At 44.5% G+C, this 17,713-nt stretch overlaps 1 protein-coding gene across 5 annotated transcripts in view; it reads left to right on the top strand.

Annotated features, from left to right (window-relative positions):
* Nucleotides 1–1,313: 1,313 nt before the first annotated feature.
* Nucleotides 1,314–17,713, top strand: part of LOC115142585 (SEC14-like protein 1) — a 55,999-nt gene continuing 39,599 nt past the window's right edge. For 4 of the 5 annotated variants that reach the window (XM_065001552.1, XM_065001551.1, XM_065001550.1 and 1 more), the window contains exons 1-2: nt 2,059–2,087; nt 10,432–10,521. In XM_065001552.1, coding sequence (XP_064857624.1) covers nt 2,082–2,087; nt 10,432–10,521 — 96 coding nt within the window. In that variant the 5' untranslated portion in view covers nt 2,059–2,081. Of the gene's footprint in view, nt 1,650–2,058; nt 2,088–10,431; nt 10,522–17,713 lie in introns of those variants that run through there. The other variant, XM_029682151.2, reaches the window with a different exon arrangement.

Here is a 17,713-nt window from a genome sequence, read left to right as displayed (position 1 = left end):
AGGGGATTATCTTAGTTCTACTTAGATCTAAACTCTACAGATAACTACATGTGCATGATTCCACAGTCATGTGAAATGTTTCCATATTGCAGCTGAATGCAAATTATTCTTACCTCTTAATTTCCCTGCTGGGATTTGGCGTTCTCAAATGGTTATCCAACAGGAAGCCCTGCCCTAGGGGAAGTGGGTAATTGTGGAACCTCACATGTAAAACATTTGAGGACACAAGGCTATGCCTTACACAACAGTCCCCCTGTGCCATAATGTCCTAACTTTATCAAATTGAATCAATGGAATGTTGATAAAGGCATTGCAGCAGTGGAAGCAGATAATACATGGCTAATGAGGTTAGTATTGAAAATGTCATTACCAGTTCAGTCAAGTAAAACAAAGTCAAATACGTTTTCATGTTAGCTTCATGATTTCCATCTATCTTGTCATGGTTCATCCTTTGTATCCCATGACTCATTTTGCCGTATACTGGTGATTTGAATTCCCAATGTTGACTCTGCAGCCTACTGAACATATTGCTCATGCAATTGTATCTTATACAGTAACCATAACCTAATAATTTTGGGGGACCCTTCAACTCATGCTTATGATCTACTGTACTGCCAACTTAAGCCACACACTTTTTTGAAAGACTGGCACATGCACATGGACTTTAGGAGAACTAAGCTGAAATCCAGTAAATGGTTTCTAGAGACTGAGTTGTGAAGTGCATGCCATGCTGTATTTTAAATGGATAAAGCTCTCATAAATTATACGAGATTGAGGGATTTAGATTATATTTGAGTGCAGAATTGGGCAAATATTTTATAAATGTAGTGTGGATTTTAGGGGATCCACACAGTAAATTACTCATTTTGTAAGCAGAAGTATGGTGAAAGAGACTTAACACATGTCACATGGGCATATTGTCTAATATCATGAATTGATGCATGGTCGTGAAATTAAACTTTTTTATTATTTTTTTTCAAATGACAGCTTTACTCATGTAGCTTTTCCCTGTCGCTTGTCACAGTATAAATGACATTTGACATTAATCTTATGACCGCTGAGCTGGAAGCATAAAAAAAATCATTTTCAATCACAATGCCAGCTCATCTGTCATGTCTACTAATATTCTGTCCCATCACTCAACTATTATTTTTCTGATAGGCCTACGTATTGATTTAGAAACAGATTTGTATTCTATGATTTGTATTGGAACCGCATATGCACCACACCGCGGCACTGCTGAGCTCTGTCTGTCCCAAAGGGGGAGGGGCGAAGCTGTCAATGAGAAAGCTCAAGCTTTCAAATACATTCATTCTCTCCAGTCCTCAAGGCTCAAACCTTCAGCTGGCTGTCTTTAGGTCGCTAGCTGCATCTGGACTCTTTTCGTTATGAAAACCCAATTCTGAACCTGTTAGCTAGCTATGCCTTTTTGAAGTGTTGTTGTCGCTATCAGGTCGATGGCTAATTGTCTAGCAAAACAGCTAGCAAACCTTCAGCACTCGTTCATCACCGACCGGCAAAAAGGGAACCGAATAAGGCTATGGATTAATAGTTAGAAGTGTACTTGAGTTTCCCGTTCAGTCAAAACAATACGATACAAATATATCGAAAGAAGCAGATATTTGTTAAAGGAATTCGATAATTCATTGGTGAGTGTCATTTATATTTGTTAAGTTAACGTTATACATGTGTAAATTCGTATTACCTGCAAGGCACATGCCTGTAGTGATTGTGTACAGTGATGACTAGCTAATGTAGGCTAAATAGCCTAAATCATGATTTTAACGACATAGCCTTGTACATGGTATAGCTATATAGGGTGTCTGTGTGTGTGAGAGAGTGTCACTCACTGAGCATCACTGAGTGAGTGTTCTTGATTTCTGAAGGGCTCAGCTATAAATGTTTGAGTGGCACTGGCACAGCTTGTTTGTACAGTAGATTACAGTGCTGCTGGCTATGGCGTATTGGTTAACAGTGAACAAACCTGTATTGTATTCTGGTTTGGTTTCTGAAATGTCACCTGTTCTTTTCCCCTTGACTTACATCTTTTGTTCAGCAGGGAAGTATCATCTCTCTAATACATGACGGTAACAATTGTTCACCTGTTTTAAGTAGCCTAAATAACCCCTATAGTTGCCTAAATGGAAAGGATTAGCCTAGTTTTACTTTAGTAGAATATGATTAGCTTTTACATACAGTAGCATAGATGTAGCTTGGTGCCGGTCTTCTGCTCTCTTGCCAACTCATATGAAATTGTTATGCCAAATTTCATTTGAAAAAACAGGCTGACACACAGGCTAGTGGGACGTTTTAGTTGAAAAGCCCCATATCACTCAGAAGTATAGCTCTGGTCCAGTGCGTTACATATGGCTTATGCCTTAAACGTTGGAGGCTCAAGCCGACCCTAACGCCCTGGTTGGATCAGACCTACCAGAAGTAGTGCTGTGTAGAAAGTGTTTGACACCCCTATCACACGATGTCCCTTCCATGCCGCACGGCTACTGAAAAAGTAAAGCAACACTTGCTTAGTAACATGTATCTGCACGTTAAATAAATCAACAACACTGAACGAGTAAGGTATGTCATGTGCTAAGACTGGGCAGGTACTCTGCCCAGTCTTCACATGTCCTTGTCGGAGCAGGTTTACAGCAACACTTACATTTCACAATGTGATTTTTGTTTTGAGATCTTGTACATCTGGGTTGTGTTCAGTAGGCACAAAGCATAAGAAAATGGTCTGAAACAGGGAGGTAGTACAATCTGAACCTGTCCAGTAAGAAGCGCTCGTTGTGCCTGTTTGACAACAGGGCAATTCCACACCTGGACAGCCCGGAAATATTTAACATATCTCAGATTGGTCTGGCAATTCTCACATGGAAACTTTGGGAGGAAGAATGTTTGACATGCTTTTTACATTTGTATCACAAACCATTAGTGGCAATTTTAGGCCTTTTTAGACTATAGGGCCTACATTCCTCCTGTAAGACTCTATGAGCTGTGAACCGTACAAGATAACATCTGTGTCCAAATACCCATACTAGCGTATGAAATAGTATGCGTAAAAAGAAAGTGCTATAGTTAGGGATGCAAGATATATCGGTGAATGTATCGGGATCGGCCGATATTAGCTAAAATTGCCGACATCGGTATCGGCCCAATGTCTAGGTTAATGTTGATGTTAAACCGATGTCAAAGCTCCCGTGCATACTTTTATAACGTAGGTACATGACGTAATGACACCACGTAAAATTTTGCGCTACACATGCAACACAGCATTCCTAACCTAGCCCACAATGTCTTCTGTGTGGATCGAGCAGTCATTTGAAATAGTAAGAAGATTTCAGCGAGACAACTCAAAGCCGAAGTCCATTAAAGCCAAGATAATGGAATTCATTGCCCTTGACAATCAACCGTTCTCTGTCGTGGGTGATGTTGGCTTTCACCGACTGGTCGAGCACCGGTACACACTACCAAGTGCGCCATTTTTCAGATGTTGCCCTACCAGAGATGCACAGTAATAGCGTCACTGCTATTAGCTTCACAACATACATACTATGGAACGCCGTTTGGGTCTTTACGTGTCAAAAAGGATACAGTAGCACTGTCAAAGCTGTACAAAAAAAGTCTGCAAACACCGGCCACGAACGATGTGTTTACAATACAGCTTTGGTAATAAAGCATTATTTGTTCGACCGCAACTTCTGGGGTAGCTAGCTTTACCTTGGTAACTAGCTATCACCAATACAACCAGCCTAAAAACAATGACCAGTAGAAACTGCAGTCATTTTCATTATTCTTACAAGGATTCCTAAATCACTGCTAAGTATTAGCTAGGTTGCCACTTGTTGTTCGCCTATTGGAATTTAACTTGAGTTCATGAAAATAAATAGCTTGTCAGCTACTTAACCCTGTTGCCCAAAGCTAACCGCAAAGTCCACTATTGTGGCTAATCCTTATTGTGGCTAGCTTCACATAGATGGGTCCGACCACCATTAATCAAGTAAGAACTGTCTTATAAATTAGGGTTGTTTTAGATGACACCTAGCTATATAGTTAGCTAGCTAACTACTGAAACAGTCATTTTGCTATGTTTTTGGGGAAGAAAATTGTTTGCATCCATGAGCTAGCTAGCTTTTTTTATGACCAGTACTGTAGATGCGTGAGACAACTTTACCAGCATCATAGCATACATATCAATGAATCGTGGTGACATTTGAAGTGCGAGTGATAGTGTAATCAATGTGTAATAACTACGTAAAAAATTTATTAAGGTGGAAAATTATTTGACGTGCAGTCATATTCAGGTCCTGATTTGGTCAAATAGTGTTATTTGATGTGTATCTTTGACACACAAAGACCCAAACGGCGTTCCATAGAAATCCTGGTTGAGGATGAAACGACTGAACAAATGAACAAAAAAACAGCACAGCATGTAAGGGAAATAAATGTGTTTTGATTATGTTTTACTAGTAATGGGGACATGCGTAATGCCAACAAAATAACATTTTGGTGTGTGTGTGTGTAACCTTTATTTAACTAGGCAGTCAGTTAAGAACAAATTCTTATTAACAAGACTGCCCGGATGACGCTGGGCCAATTGTGCGTCATCCTATGGGACTCCCAATCACGGCCGGATGTGATACAGCCTGGATTCGAACCAGGGACTGTTACGCCTCTTGCACTGAGATGCAGTGCCTTAGACCGCTGTGTGTGTGTGTGTTAACTATTTAACTTTACTAGAATGCTTAAAAGGCTGCAAAAAATGTAAATATCGTTTTTTGTTGGCTAGGAAAATATCGGGTATCGGACATATGTCATATCGGTGCATCACTAGTTATAGTATGTGACATTTTGAAAATGGCACTCCGAATGTGTTGCAATTGCGTTGACTCCCACCATTAGTTTATTTTGGTACAGCTCGTCAATTTATCTGATTATCAGCTGTTAAACACGTGAGTCAGAAAAGACTTCGGTCCGCAGGCTAGTATAACTTTTCATTACATTTCATTATAGTACAACGGTTTGATTTGTCTAATCTTAGCAATTTCTTCTTAGCTAGCTACATAGCCGTCATTGTATCAAAGATAATTGCGTAATTATCGTATTTCGTCGTCCTAACCTAGTCTACACTGCTATCTGCCCAGCAGCTAGCCAGCTAGCAAACGTAAGCTTAACTTTCTGAACATTCGAGACGTGTAGTCCACTTGTCATTCCAATCTCCTTTGCATTAGCGTAGCCTCTTCTGTAGCCTGTCAACTATGTGTCTGTCTATCCCTGTTCTCTCCTCTCTGCACAGACCATACAAACGCTCCACACCGCGCGGCCACCCTAATCTGGTGGTCCCAGCGCGCACGACCCACGTGGAGTTCCAGGTCTCCGGTAGCCTCTGGAACTGCCGATCTGCGGCCAACATGGCAGAGTTCATCTCAGCCTATGCCTCCCTCCAGTCCCTCGACTTCTTGGCACTGACGGAAACATGGATCACCACAGATAACACTGCTACTCCTACTGCTCTCTCTTCGTCCGCCCACGTGTTCTCGCACACCCCGAGAGCTTCTGGTCAGCGGGGTGGTGGCACCGGGATCCTCATCTCTCCCAAGTGGTCATTCTCTCTTTCTCCCCTTACCCATCTGTCTATCGCCTCCTTTGAATTCCATGCTGTCACAGTTACCAGCCCTTTCAAGCTTAACATCCTTATCATTTATCGCCCTCCAGGTTCCCTCGGAGAGTTCATCAATGAGCTTGATGCCTTGATAAGCTCCTTTCCTGAGGACGGCTCACCTCTCACAGTTCTGGGCGACTTTAACCTCCCCACGTCTACCTTTGACTCATTCCTCTCTGCCTCCTTCTTTCCACTCCTCTCCTCTTTTGACCTCACCCTCTCACCTTCCCCCTACTCACAAGGCAGGCAATACGCTCGACCTCATCTTTACTAGATGCTGTTCTTCCACTAATCTCATTGCAACTCCCCTCCAAGTCTCCAACCACTACCTTGTATCCTTTTCCCTCTCGCTCTCATCCAACACTTCCCACACTGCCCCTACTCGGATGGTATCGCGCTGTCCCAACCTTCGCTCTCTCTCCCCCGCTACTCTCTCCTCTTCCATCCTATCATCTCTTCCCTCTGCTCAAACCTTCTCCAACCTATCTCCTGATTCTGCCTCCTCAACCCTCCTCTCCTCCCTTTCTGCATCCTTTGACTCTCTATGTCCCCTATCCTCCAGGCCGGCTCGGTCCTCCCCTCCCGCTCCGTGGCTTGACGACTCATTGCGAGCTCACAGAACAGGGCTCCGGGCAGCCGAGCGGAAATGGAGGAAAACTCGCCTCCCTGCGGACCTGGCATCCTTTCACTCCCTCCTCTCTACATTTTCCTCCTCTGTCTCTGCTGCTAAAGCCACTTTCTACCACTCTAAATTCCAAGCATCTGCCTCTAACCCTAGGAAGCTCTTTGCCACCTTCTCTTCCCTCCTGAATCCTCCCTCCTCCCTCTCTGCAGATGACTTCGTCAACCATTTTGAAAAGAAGGTCGACGACATCCGATCCTCGTTTGCTAAGTCAAACGACACCGCTGGTTCTGCTCACACTGCCCTACCCTGTGCTCTGACCTCTTTCTCCCCTCTCTCTCCAGATGAAATCTCGCGTCTTGTGACGGCCGGCCGCCCAACAACCTGCCCGCTTGACCCTATCCCCTCCTCTCTTCTCCAGACCATTTCCGGAGACCTTCTCCCTTACCTCACCTCGCTCATCAACTCATCCCTGACCGCTGGCTACGTCCCTTCCGTCTTCAAGAGAGAGCGAGAGTTGCACCCCTTCTGAAAAAACCTACACTCGATCCCTCCGATGTCAACAACTACAGACCAGTATCCCTTCTTTCTTTTCTCTCCAAAACTCTTGAACGTGCCGTCCTTGGCCAGCTCTCCCGCTATCTCTCTCAGAATGACCTTCTTGATCCAAATCAGTCAGGTTTCAAGACTAGTCATTCAACTGAGACTGCTCTTCTCTGTATCACGGAGGCGCTCCGCACTGCTAAAGCTAACTCTCTCTCCTCTGCTCTCATCCTTCTAGACCTATCGGCTGCCTTCGATACTGTGAACCATCAGATCCTCCTCTCCACCCTCTCCGAGTTGGGCATCTCCGGCGCGGCCCACGCTTGGATTGCGTCCTACCTGACAGGTCGCTCCTACCAGGTGGCGTGGCGAGAATCTGTCTCCTCACCACGTGCTCTCACCACTGGTGTCCCCAGGGCTCTGTTCTAGGCCCTCTCCTATTCTCGCTATACACCAAGTCACTTGGCTCTGTCATAACCTCACATGGTCTCTCCTATCATTGCTATGCAGACGACACACAATTAATCTTCTCCTTTCCCCCTTCTGATGACCAGGTGGCGAATCGCATCTCTGCATGTCTGGCAGACATATCAGTGTGGATGACGGATCACCACCTCAAGCTGAACCTCGGCAAGACGGAGCTGCTCTTCCTCCCGGGAAGGACTGCCCGTTCCATGATCTCGCCATCACGGTTGACAACTCCATTGTGTCCTCCTCCCAGAGCGCTAAGAACCTTGGCGTGATCCTGGACAACACCCTGTCGTTCTCAAATAACATCAAGGCGGTGGCCCGTTCCTGTAGGTTCATGCTCTACAACATCCGCAGAGTACGACTCTGCCTCACACAGGAAGCGGCGCAGGTCCTAATCCAGGCACTTGTCATCTCCCGTCTGGATTACTGCAACTCGCTGTTGGCTGGGCTCCCTGCCTGTGCCATTAAACCCCTACAACTCATCCAGAACGCCGCAGCCCGTCTGGTGTTCAACCTTCCCAAGTTCTCTCACGTCACCCCGCTCCTCCGCTCTCTCCACTGGCTTCCAGTTGAAGCTCGCATCCGCTACAAGACCATGGTGCTTGCCTACGGAGCTGTGAGGGGAACGGCACCTCAGTACCTCCAGGCTCTGATCAGGCCCTACACCCAAACAAGGGCACTGCGTTCATCCACCTCTGGCCTGCTCGCCTCCCTACCACTGAGGAAGTACAGTTCCCGCTCAGCCCAGTCAAAACTGTTCGCTGCTCTGGCCCCCCAATGGTGGAACAAACTCCCTCACGACGCCAGGACAGCGGAGTCAATCACCACCTTCCGGAGACACCTGAAACCCCACCTCTTTAAGGAATACCTAGGATAGGATAAAGTAATCCTTCTCACCCCCCCCTTAAAAGATTTAGATGCACTATTGTAAAGTGGCTGTTCCACTGGATGTCATAAGGTGAATGCACCAATTTGTAAGTCGCTCTGGATAAGAGCGTCTGCTAAATGACTTAAATGTAAATGTAAAATGATTGAATTCTACTAGATTAGTGCTTGGTTATGTTAGGGCAGGGGATTCTGTATAAACACAAACTCACATCCTTGACAACTTCCTTCACAACAGCTCTGCGCTGCTCCGCGAAGCATAAGAAGTATGAATGTCCTGACTTCTGCAGATGCCGTATCACCGTAAATGTTGCAAGGCCAATGCAGAAGTTGGATTGACCATGCAGAATGCACGTCTTTCTCCAGAATGTGGTCTCTCTTGCTAATTTGTGCACATTCATTGTTTCATAACTTAATTGTTTGATTGTTAGTGTCTATATCAATTCCCCATTACATACAGTAGATCACCAGTAGTACAATTACTGGCCTGCGTGCAAATGTAGGCATATAAATGTGTCCATTTGGGGATCTGATCGTATTTCTGATTGGCTTAACGCACCAGCACTAATGAGCTGTGGAGCTTCTCAAAGTAATGTTTTCTTCACATCAGACAGCAAGCAAAGTCTTGTTTTTACATTAATTGAGAATTACAATAGTTCCTAAAAGTTTTCATAAGATCTTTCCAGCTTTCTCCCTTTCGATAACCACTCAGCATGAAAAGGAAAAATGTCATGCTCTGATCCAGTGGAAATGTCATACAATAGGACTACTTAATGACTTCTTATTCGTTGTGCAAATAGCCTACAGGAAACTCTGAAGGCCCAGAATAATTTATCATATATCCCATGTTAATAGTTGATACGTTTCAAGTTCGTTGCAGACAATGTGATTCACATATTTATTATCAGGATATTCTCTACCTGCAAGCTACAATGTTTTTATTTGTTGGCTTTATAGGCAATTTTTACATAGTTGGCAATGGCAATATAAGTAACTTTTTAGAATTGTATCATTTTCATTTGGATATAATTTAGATTAACCACATGACAATGATTTTGAAATATGAAGATGTTATTATAAATGAGATGAAACAGTTTCACGAAAATATGCACATGAGAACTTTAACTGGCACGCAGATCGGTAGAAATGGTAAGATAAATTGGTATTCCACGTGAGAAAGGTTGCCTATTCCTCGTGTAGCCCATTACAGGCAACTTCGGGAGAGTAATGGCAGAATCTGTGAGTCAGTAGAAGTGGTAGGAGAATGGTCGGGTTAAGTTTGAGTTTTTTGTTATCTTGATCTCTGGCTCCCTCTTGAGTCATTTGTCTTATTTCATCAAAGGTGTGCTTAAGGCATCAGACAAGCTCTATGCATAGCTAGTTGATTTTTATTAAAACACAGGGTGTGTCCTATATATTGAAAAATACACATTTTAACATTTCGACCAATCCAAATAACATGCAGTGGAACATTCCAGTGTTTTCAGGGGCCACATCTGTTGGCTCTATCAGGACCATAGCCTAGTCCTACTGTATTTGCCAACGTCTGCACTGTGGTGGTTACCACCACTAAGTTCTTGGAATGCGCTGCTTACATTTTACATCACAGAGGATGCATTAATTCATCAGTTCTCTACGGCCAAGCACGCATTCATGCATTTACGTAGGCTGTAGTGCAGTATTAATGACTCCCAAGCTTTCAGTTCTACCACTAGCTCCACATAATATTTACATACGCATCAATGTAGGTCTACCTGAATAGTTTATCAGCCATGCGGTTGTGACTAATTGGCACTTAGCAGTCCCTGACTTTCCAGTATTTGGCCATGTCTATCTCCATCTCTGTTCCCTATGCAGTTCAGTACCTGAATGTGTGATGCATGGTGCGAAACTCTGCATTCATTGATCAGTTCAATGAGACGCGCTTCCTCTCCCACGGCAGAGCAAAGTGCCTTCCTGCAGGCAATCACTGCAGACAAACTGCCAAGTACTCCGGGCTCCCCGCCAGCTGCCACACACACACACACGCACACACACAAACAAACAAACGTGGCTTACTTAATGACATGTCAGATGCCTCCAGCGGGGCCATCCAGAACTATACTGCCATTTTACCAACTCAAGAACAATTTTCTTCGTATGTTACGCACCCAGTCTAATGCAGTCTGGCCCATCTTTGTCTTCTCTCACCAAGACAAGTCTATGATGTTGGTTATATAAGCTCTAATATCAGATTGTTTTCTCTCAGGTCGTTGGCACCACAGTCATTCCCATCATGGTGCAGAAGTATCAGTCACCCATCAGGGTGTACAAGCAGCCTTTTGAGCTGGTGATGGAGGTAAGTGTTACTCTACCCTAGACTCTTGACCTCCATTGATGCCCCACATGAATATTAGATAGTGGTGGTTATGCAACGGTAATGAATAGATCGACAAGACAACCTCTAGGAAGTGGTTGGTAAGGACGTTAGGGCAACCCTGTCCTTCATATGATTGACTTGAACTTGACAACATGGTTGTTTGAGATGTAGCCTAGGTCTAACAAATACCCAGGCAGTAGTGGTTGGGTTATGTAATGAATGGGTCCCCAAGACCACCTTGAGGGAAGGGTTGGTAAAGTACGTTAGGGCAACCTTGGCTTCATATTGAACATGTGTGCCACATGTAGTGTGGTCGTGTTGCACTGTGGCGTACGGATCTAGCTGCCTGGGTCTAACATGCACTAGCAGTCATAATACTTTGATGGTCTTCGACTGGTCTTCTTGACTGATCATTTGTAATGTACCAAGCAGACCGCTCAAGAATTGTCAAGCCAAGTCCAGTCCAGGATGCACAAATCTCTTCTAGTCCATCTAGTATGTAGACAACTCAAACCTCCACACCATCTCAGGCCATGTCCGTGCACCAACCCTTTTAATATCTCAATAGTAAATGGTGGGCACTGTTATGTTGAACAGAAGTACCACTGCTGAATTGGTTGCTGGTCTGTTTCCTCTGTTAAATGCAGCACCTGTGCAGGCTTTTGGTGAGTGAGTGTCTTCTGGCTCCTATAGTGTGCTTGAGTTGTACTCACTCACTCAGATAAGATGAGGGGATGCGTGCAGTACACAACCTGGAAGTATAGACGTAGCGTCTGCCTCGGTCTGTCTATCTCTCTCTCTCTGGGTGTCTATCACTTTCTCTCTCCTCCACTCTCTCTGCCTCAATGAGTATGGTTACATGCACACAATGATGCGACCTTTTGTGCATAGTCAGATTAATATAATAGTTTGGTTAAAACGTTTACATGCTTTGCAAGAACAATTTCCTTAATAGTCTTGTTTCCATGGAGACATCTGAAATCGGGCTACCTGATGGCACTCTGATAAATGCAGGAAATCCAAAATAAACATTCTACCACAGCGACCATGTTATTTTTGGGAAGCATATTTAATTCTGAAAACGACTTTGCATATATTCAGCTGTTCCAAACTCACTTCACTCACGCTAAAGAGGGACTCTCACTCGGCTGGTGCTGGCACATGCGCAGATCAAGCGCACAGCTGGATTTAAAACCAGGTGTTGTAATCCGCGTATGCGTAACAGATTTTGACCTTGAGCCGACGTAAGGTGTTTACATGACTATTGCATAATATGCCTACTGCCTTAACCAGTTTAATATCAAATTATTACTGTAAACGTTAACGTACTCACTGTCCTTCTCTTTTTCATTCTCGTTTGCTCCATCTTTCTCCCTATTTTGGCACCTCTCTTCCTCCCCCTCTCTTTCTATCTCTTCTCAGCCTCCAGAGCTAGAGGACAGGACTGTCAGGCAGGGCTGTCACAGAGGGTTCACTGAGTAAACGGTTCAGTGGCAGATGAGCAGTGGAAAAACACTGGCTTATTCCACAGTACCACAGTACAGTGGCTACAGGCCGGGAGGCGCATGTTCACTACATTAAACTGGGTTATGGTGGGTTATCAGAATAATTCACTGTGGTAACTTAGTGTTACTTCATGACCGTGTTTCACATAGCTAGGAGGAGGACGATAATTCATCATTTTGGTTAACCACCTCATCTTGCTTTACTTAATAGGTGTTGTTACTCAGTTTTCATTGGAAAATCAAGGTTGGCCAACTTTAAGACCTGTAACTATTTCCAGAAGACATGCGATCAAAGCATTGTTTTTTGTTCAATCCCATTTAACTGCGCTTCAATTGAATGTGATTCAATAAACTATTTTGAGTTTGGCTATTGTAGCCATGCATGCAGGTTTTATTTGCTGCCTCAAATAAGCTTTCTCCATTAAAGTGAAGAAGAGGCAAATCTCCTTAGCGCTGGCCTTGGTGAATGGTGGGCAAGCACTGGACAGGGGGCTATAAATAGTCGGTGAGTGGCAGCTGCTTGAACATTACACCTGGGGGACAGCAGGGGAGGAGGAGGGGAGGGGGGCTGGACTGAAATGGCAGGAAAACCACATTGGGCTGCCTGACGGGCATCCAAGCTGGGATGAGCTGCCTTAAGGCTTCGGTTCGGCTAGGTGAAACGATTTGATGTTGCTCTTAAAAGACCTTCACTTGAAAAACGTGAAATAAGCTGCAATAGTACTTTGTCCATCTTGAGATGCTGTAGCCAGTATACACTTCCTCAAAATAGTAAGAATTAATGTAATGCAAGAGATCTGTCATTAATTTTGACGTTTTTCCTGAGATCTCATGTTTGGTGCAGTATTTCTCAAGTGAAAAAAATTACATGAAAACGTGTTGTCTCTTGTTGAATGACAACAAACACTTGATTGAATAATCCCTACTGTTGACCAAACATCGACGAAGGGGCCAAGACTTCACTACCCTCCCCACAAAAAGACTCATCTGAAGACCAAAACGAATAACAAATTCACTAAATATCATGATATAAGCACAAACTGTTACGAACTGTCAAATGGGAAGCATGCAGATGCCTTTAGAGTCAGATGGGACGGGTTCTGTTAATCTGGGGCACTAGCAGAGGGGTAGAGAACCAACATAAGAAGCTGAGGAATCAAGGCAGAGGGTTATTTGGCAGGAAAAATGGTTGAACGATGCACACGTTTATGTGCAGATACAAGTGGTTCACTGTGTGTCGTAATGGCCAATTGTCTGTCTGTCTCCTGTATTTTTTAAATTTGATATCTCTTCAACAGGTCGGCCTGACTCAGTTGTCAGAATGATGTAGCCTAGTAGAAGAGGTGGTTCACTATGCCACGTATTCTCTAGCCTATCGTCTGCTCTTTTCTTTATTGATGTGAGTGGTACATTTACACTGACTGATATGGCCCCTCCTAAAGCTGGTGCATTTGAAGAGGCAGTTTGATATATTCTCTCTTCACGGGGAAATTACAAATTGGCAGACACTCTGGGTATTTTCTGTATCAAAAAGCGGCTGAGATGGTGGTCCCCCCATCTGGGCGGCGTAGAGAAATGTTAGCATTTTTAAGACAATTTCCTGCAATTATACAGATTTCTCCATCTAGCTGAGAGATTGTTGCAGGTTTAAAGCAATTTCCTGCAACTCTAAATATTCTGCTATGGAGCGAGGAGACTGAGGGGGTATTTACTGAACAGGACATTGCCCTGGTGTTATTGATGCCCTAGTGAGATCACAAAGCCATGCAAGCTGTCTGTCCCTGCTCTGCTCTCAGCTAACTCCTTGACTGCACCTATTTGAGTGTCCCTACTTTGTGCCACACCTTCATGCAGCATAGCTGTGGGCGTGCACTGCATGAGAATGTACGTGTGTTTAGGTGTTTTTGCAGGGCCCGTGTGATTTGATATGTCGTTGTGGGTGTGTTTATAAACAGTGCTGTGGTGTCATCAGATTCTGTTTGGTATGACAAGGCTTGCAGTTCGTCTTTCAACAGACTTGAAAGTTCGCAAACATGGCTTTTCATTCTTTAAGGGATTTTATTTGGCATTTTGCTTTGAGGAATGTTGCATGTCTCTATCTCTCCCTGTCCACTTTTCTTCTCTGTCAGTCATCTGAAACACCCTCTTACCGTCTCTTGAAGGAGAGAACTGAAGCGCTACATTCCTCTGACTGTCTGTCAATTACCTTTTTAAACGCATTCCTTCTAGAAGAAATACAGCCTCTTTCTTTGCTGTGCCTCAACCACCCACTCAAGGCAATGACAGGATTGAAGGAAAATGTTTCCACCTCTAGCAATGTTGCCATTAGGCTCAAAGGAATGTATTAACAGCATCATGATGTCTATTTTCTTAAAGTATTAAAATGGTTCTATCCCGCTTTGACTTGGGGCAATTTGAGAGGAGTTTAGTTAAAGTAGGCCTATGTTGCATTAAATCGCTTTTTGAAATTAAAAACCATGTGTTTGTATTTGATACCATTCTGCTCCAGCCATTACCACGAGCCCATCCTCCCCAAATAAGGTGCCACCAACTTCCTGTGCTGTGCCCATGTAGGCCCCACCGGGCCTTCACGACTGGACTACCGACGTTATCTGCCCGAGGGAGTTATCCAACTGGCCCCTCCATCGCGACGTTACCTGAATGCCCATCTGCGGCCCGCTAATCATTAGCTGTCTTAACGGCTGCTATCTGAATAAGTCTATCGGACAATTTTTCTTGGGTCACTATAACTATATCTATTTTGCCAATTGGATTGATCCCCTCTACCACACGGAACCCCACTAATCTACCGACAGAAACACACGGGGTGGCTAAAAACAGACCTCCATCCTATGCTAGCTTGCTACCGATGGCCCGGCTAGCTGTCTGAGTCGCTGTGACCCCAACCAACCTCACTACTCACTGGACCCTTATGATCACTCGACTAAGCATGCCTCTCCTTAATGTCAATATGCCTTGTCCATTGCTGTTCTGGTTAGTGTTTATTGGCTTATTTCACTGTAGAGCCTCTAGCCCTGCTCATTATACCTTATCCAACCTTTCAGTTCCACCACCCACACATGTGAGGACATCACCTGGTTTCAATGATATTTCTAGAGACAATATCTCTCTCATCACTCAATACCTAGGTTTACCTTCACTGTATTCACATCCTACCATTCCTTTGTCTGTACATTATATCTTGAAGCTATTTTATCGCCCCCAGAAACCTCCTTTTACTCTCTGTTCTAGACGACCAATTCTCATAGCTTTTAGCCGTTCCCTTATCCTACTCCTCCTCTGTTCCTCTGGTGATGTAGAGGTGAATCCAGGCCCTGCAGTGCCTAGCTCCACTCCTATTCCCCAGGCGCTCTCTTCTGTAAGCGTAATAGCCTTGGTTTCATGCATGTTAACATTAGAAGCCTCCTGCTTAAGTATTCAATGCTTTAGCACTCTCTGCCAACCCGGATGTTCTAGCCGTGTCTGAATCCTGGCTTAGGAAGACCTCCAAACATTCTGAAATGTTCATCCCTAACTACAACATTTTCAGACAAGATAGAACTGCCACAGGGGGCGGTGTTGCATTCTACTGCAGAGATCTGTCCTACTATCCAGGTCTGTACCCAAACAATTTGAACTTCTACTTTTAAAAATCCACCTCTCTAAAAACAAGTCTCTCACCGTTGCCGCCTGCTATAGACTGCCCCCAGCTGTGCTCTGGACACCATATGTGAACTGATTGCCCCCCATCTATCTTCAGAGCTTGTGCTGCTAGGTGACCTAAACTGGAACATGCTTAACACCCCAGCCATCCTACAATCTAAACTTGATACCCTCAATCTCACACAAATTATCAATGAACCTACCAGGTACCACCCCAAAGCTATAAATACGGGCACCCTCATAGATATCATCCTAACCAACTTGCCCTCTAAATACATCACTGCTGTTTTCAACCAAGATCTCGGCGATCATTGCCTGCATCCGTAATGGGTCAGCGGTCAAACGACCTCCACTCATCACTGTCAAACGCTCCCTGAAACACTTCAGCGAGCAGGCCTTTCTAATCGACCTGGCCGGGGTATCCTGAAAGGATATTGATCTCAACCCGTCAGTAGAGGATGCCTGGTAATTTTTTAAAATGCCTTCCTCATCATCTTAAATAAGCATGCCCCATTCTAGAAATTTAGAACCAGGAACAGATATAGCCCTTGGTTCTCTCCAGACCTGACTGCCCTTAACCAACACAAAAACATCCTATGGCAATCTGCATTAGCATCGAACAGCCCCCGTGATATGCAACTTTTCAGGGAAGCTAGAAACCAATATACACAGGCAGTTAGAAAAGCCAAGGCTAGCTTTTTCAAGCAGAAATTTGCTTCCTGCAACACAAACTCAAAAAAGTTCTGAGACACTGTTAAGTCCATGGAGAGTAAGAACACCTCCTCCCAGCTGCCCACTCCACCGAGGATAGGAAACACTGTCACCACCGATAAATCCACTATAATTGAGAATTTCAATAAGCATTTTTCTACGGCTGGCCATGCTTTCCACCTGGCTACCCCTGCCCCGGTCAACAGCACTGCACCCCCCACAGAAACTTGCCCAAGCCTTCCCCATTTCTCCTTCTCCCAAATCCAGTCAGCTGATGTTCTGAAAGAGCTGCAAAATCTGGACCCCTACAAATCAGCCGGGCTAGACAATCTGGACCCTTTCTTTCTAAAATGATCTGCCGAAATTGTTGCAACCCCTATTACTAGCCTGTTCAACCTCTCTTTTGTGTCGTCTGAGATTCCCAAAGATTGGAAAGCAGCTGCGGTCATCCCCCTCTTCAAAGGGGGGGGGGGACCCTCTTGACCCCGCTGCTACAGACCTATCTATCCTACCATGCCTTTCTAAGGTCTTCGAAAGCCAAGTCAACAAACAGATTACAGACCATTTCGAATCCCACCATACCTTCTCCGCTATGCAATCTGGTTTCAGAGCTGGTGCACCTCAGCCACGCTCAAGGTCCTAAACGATATCTTAACCGCCATCGATAAGAAACAATACTGTGCAGCCGTATTCATTGACCTGGCCAAGGCTTTTGACTCTGTCAATCACCACATCGTCATCTGCAGACTCGACAGCCTTGGTTTCTCAAATGATTGCCTCACCTGGTTCACCAACTACTTCTCTTCTTTGTATACATCAATGATGTCGCTCTTGCTGCTGGTGAGTCTCTGATCCACCTCTGCACAGACGACCCCATTCTGTGTACTTCTGGCCCTTCTTTGGACACTGTGTTAACAAACCTCCAAACGAGCTTCAATGCCATACAACACTCCTTCCGTGGCCTCCAATTGCTCTTAAATACAAGTAAAACTAAATGCATGCTCTTCAACCGATCGTTGCCTGCACCTGCACGCCTGTCCAACATCACTACTCTGGACAGCTCTGACTTAGAGCTGTCTGGTTAGACTGTAAACTCTCCTTCCAGGCTCACATCAAACATCTCCAATCCAAAGTTAAATCTAGAATTGGCTTCCTATTTCGCAACAAAGCATCCTTCACTCATGCTGCCAAACACACCCTTGTAAAACTGACCATCCTACCAATCCTCGACTTCGGCGACGTCATTTACAAAATAGCCTCCAATACCATACTCAATAAATTGGATGCAGTCT

This window comes from Oncorhynchus nerka, linkage group LG15 (assembly GCF_034236695.1).
Source record: "Oncorhynchus nerka isolate Pitt River linkage group LG15, Oner_Uvic_2.0, whole genome shotgun sequence".
In the NCBI taxonomy this organism is placed as follows: Eukaryota; Metazoa; Chordata; class Actinopteri; order Salmoniformes; family Salmonidae; genus Oncorhynchus; species Oncorhynchus nerka.
The sequence above is the reverse complement of the archived record's forward strand: the minus strand, read 5'-3'. Positions and strand labels throughout refer to the sequence as shown.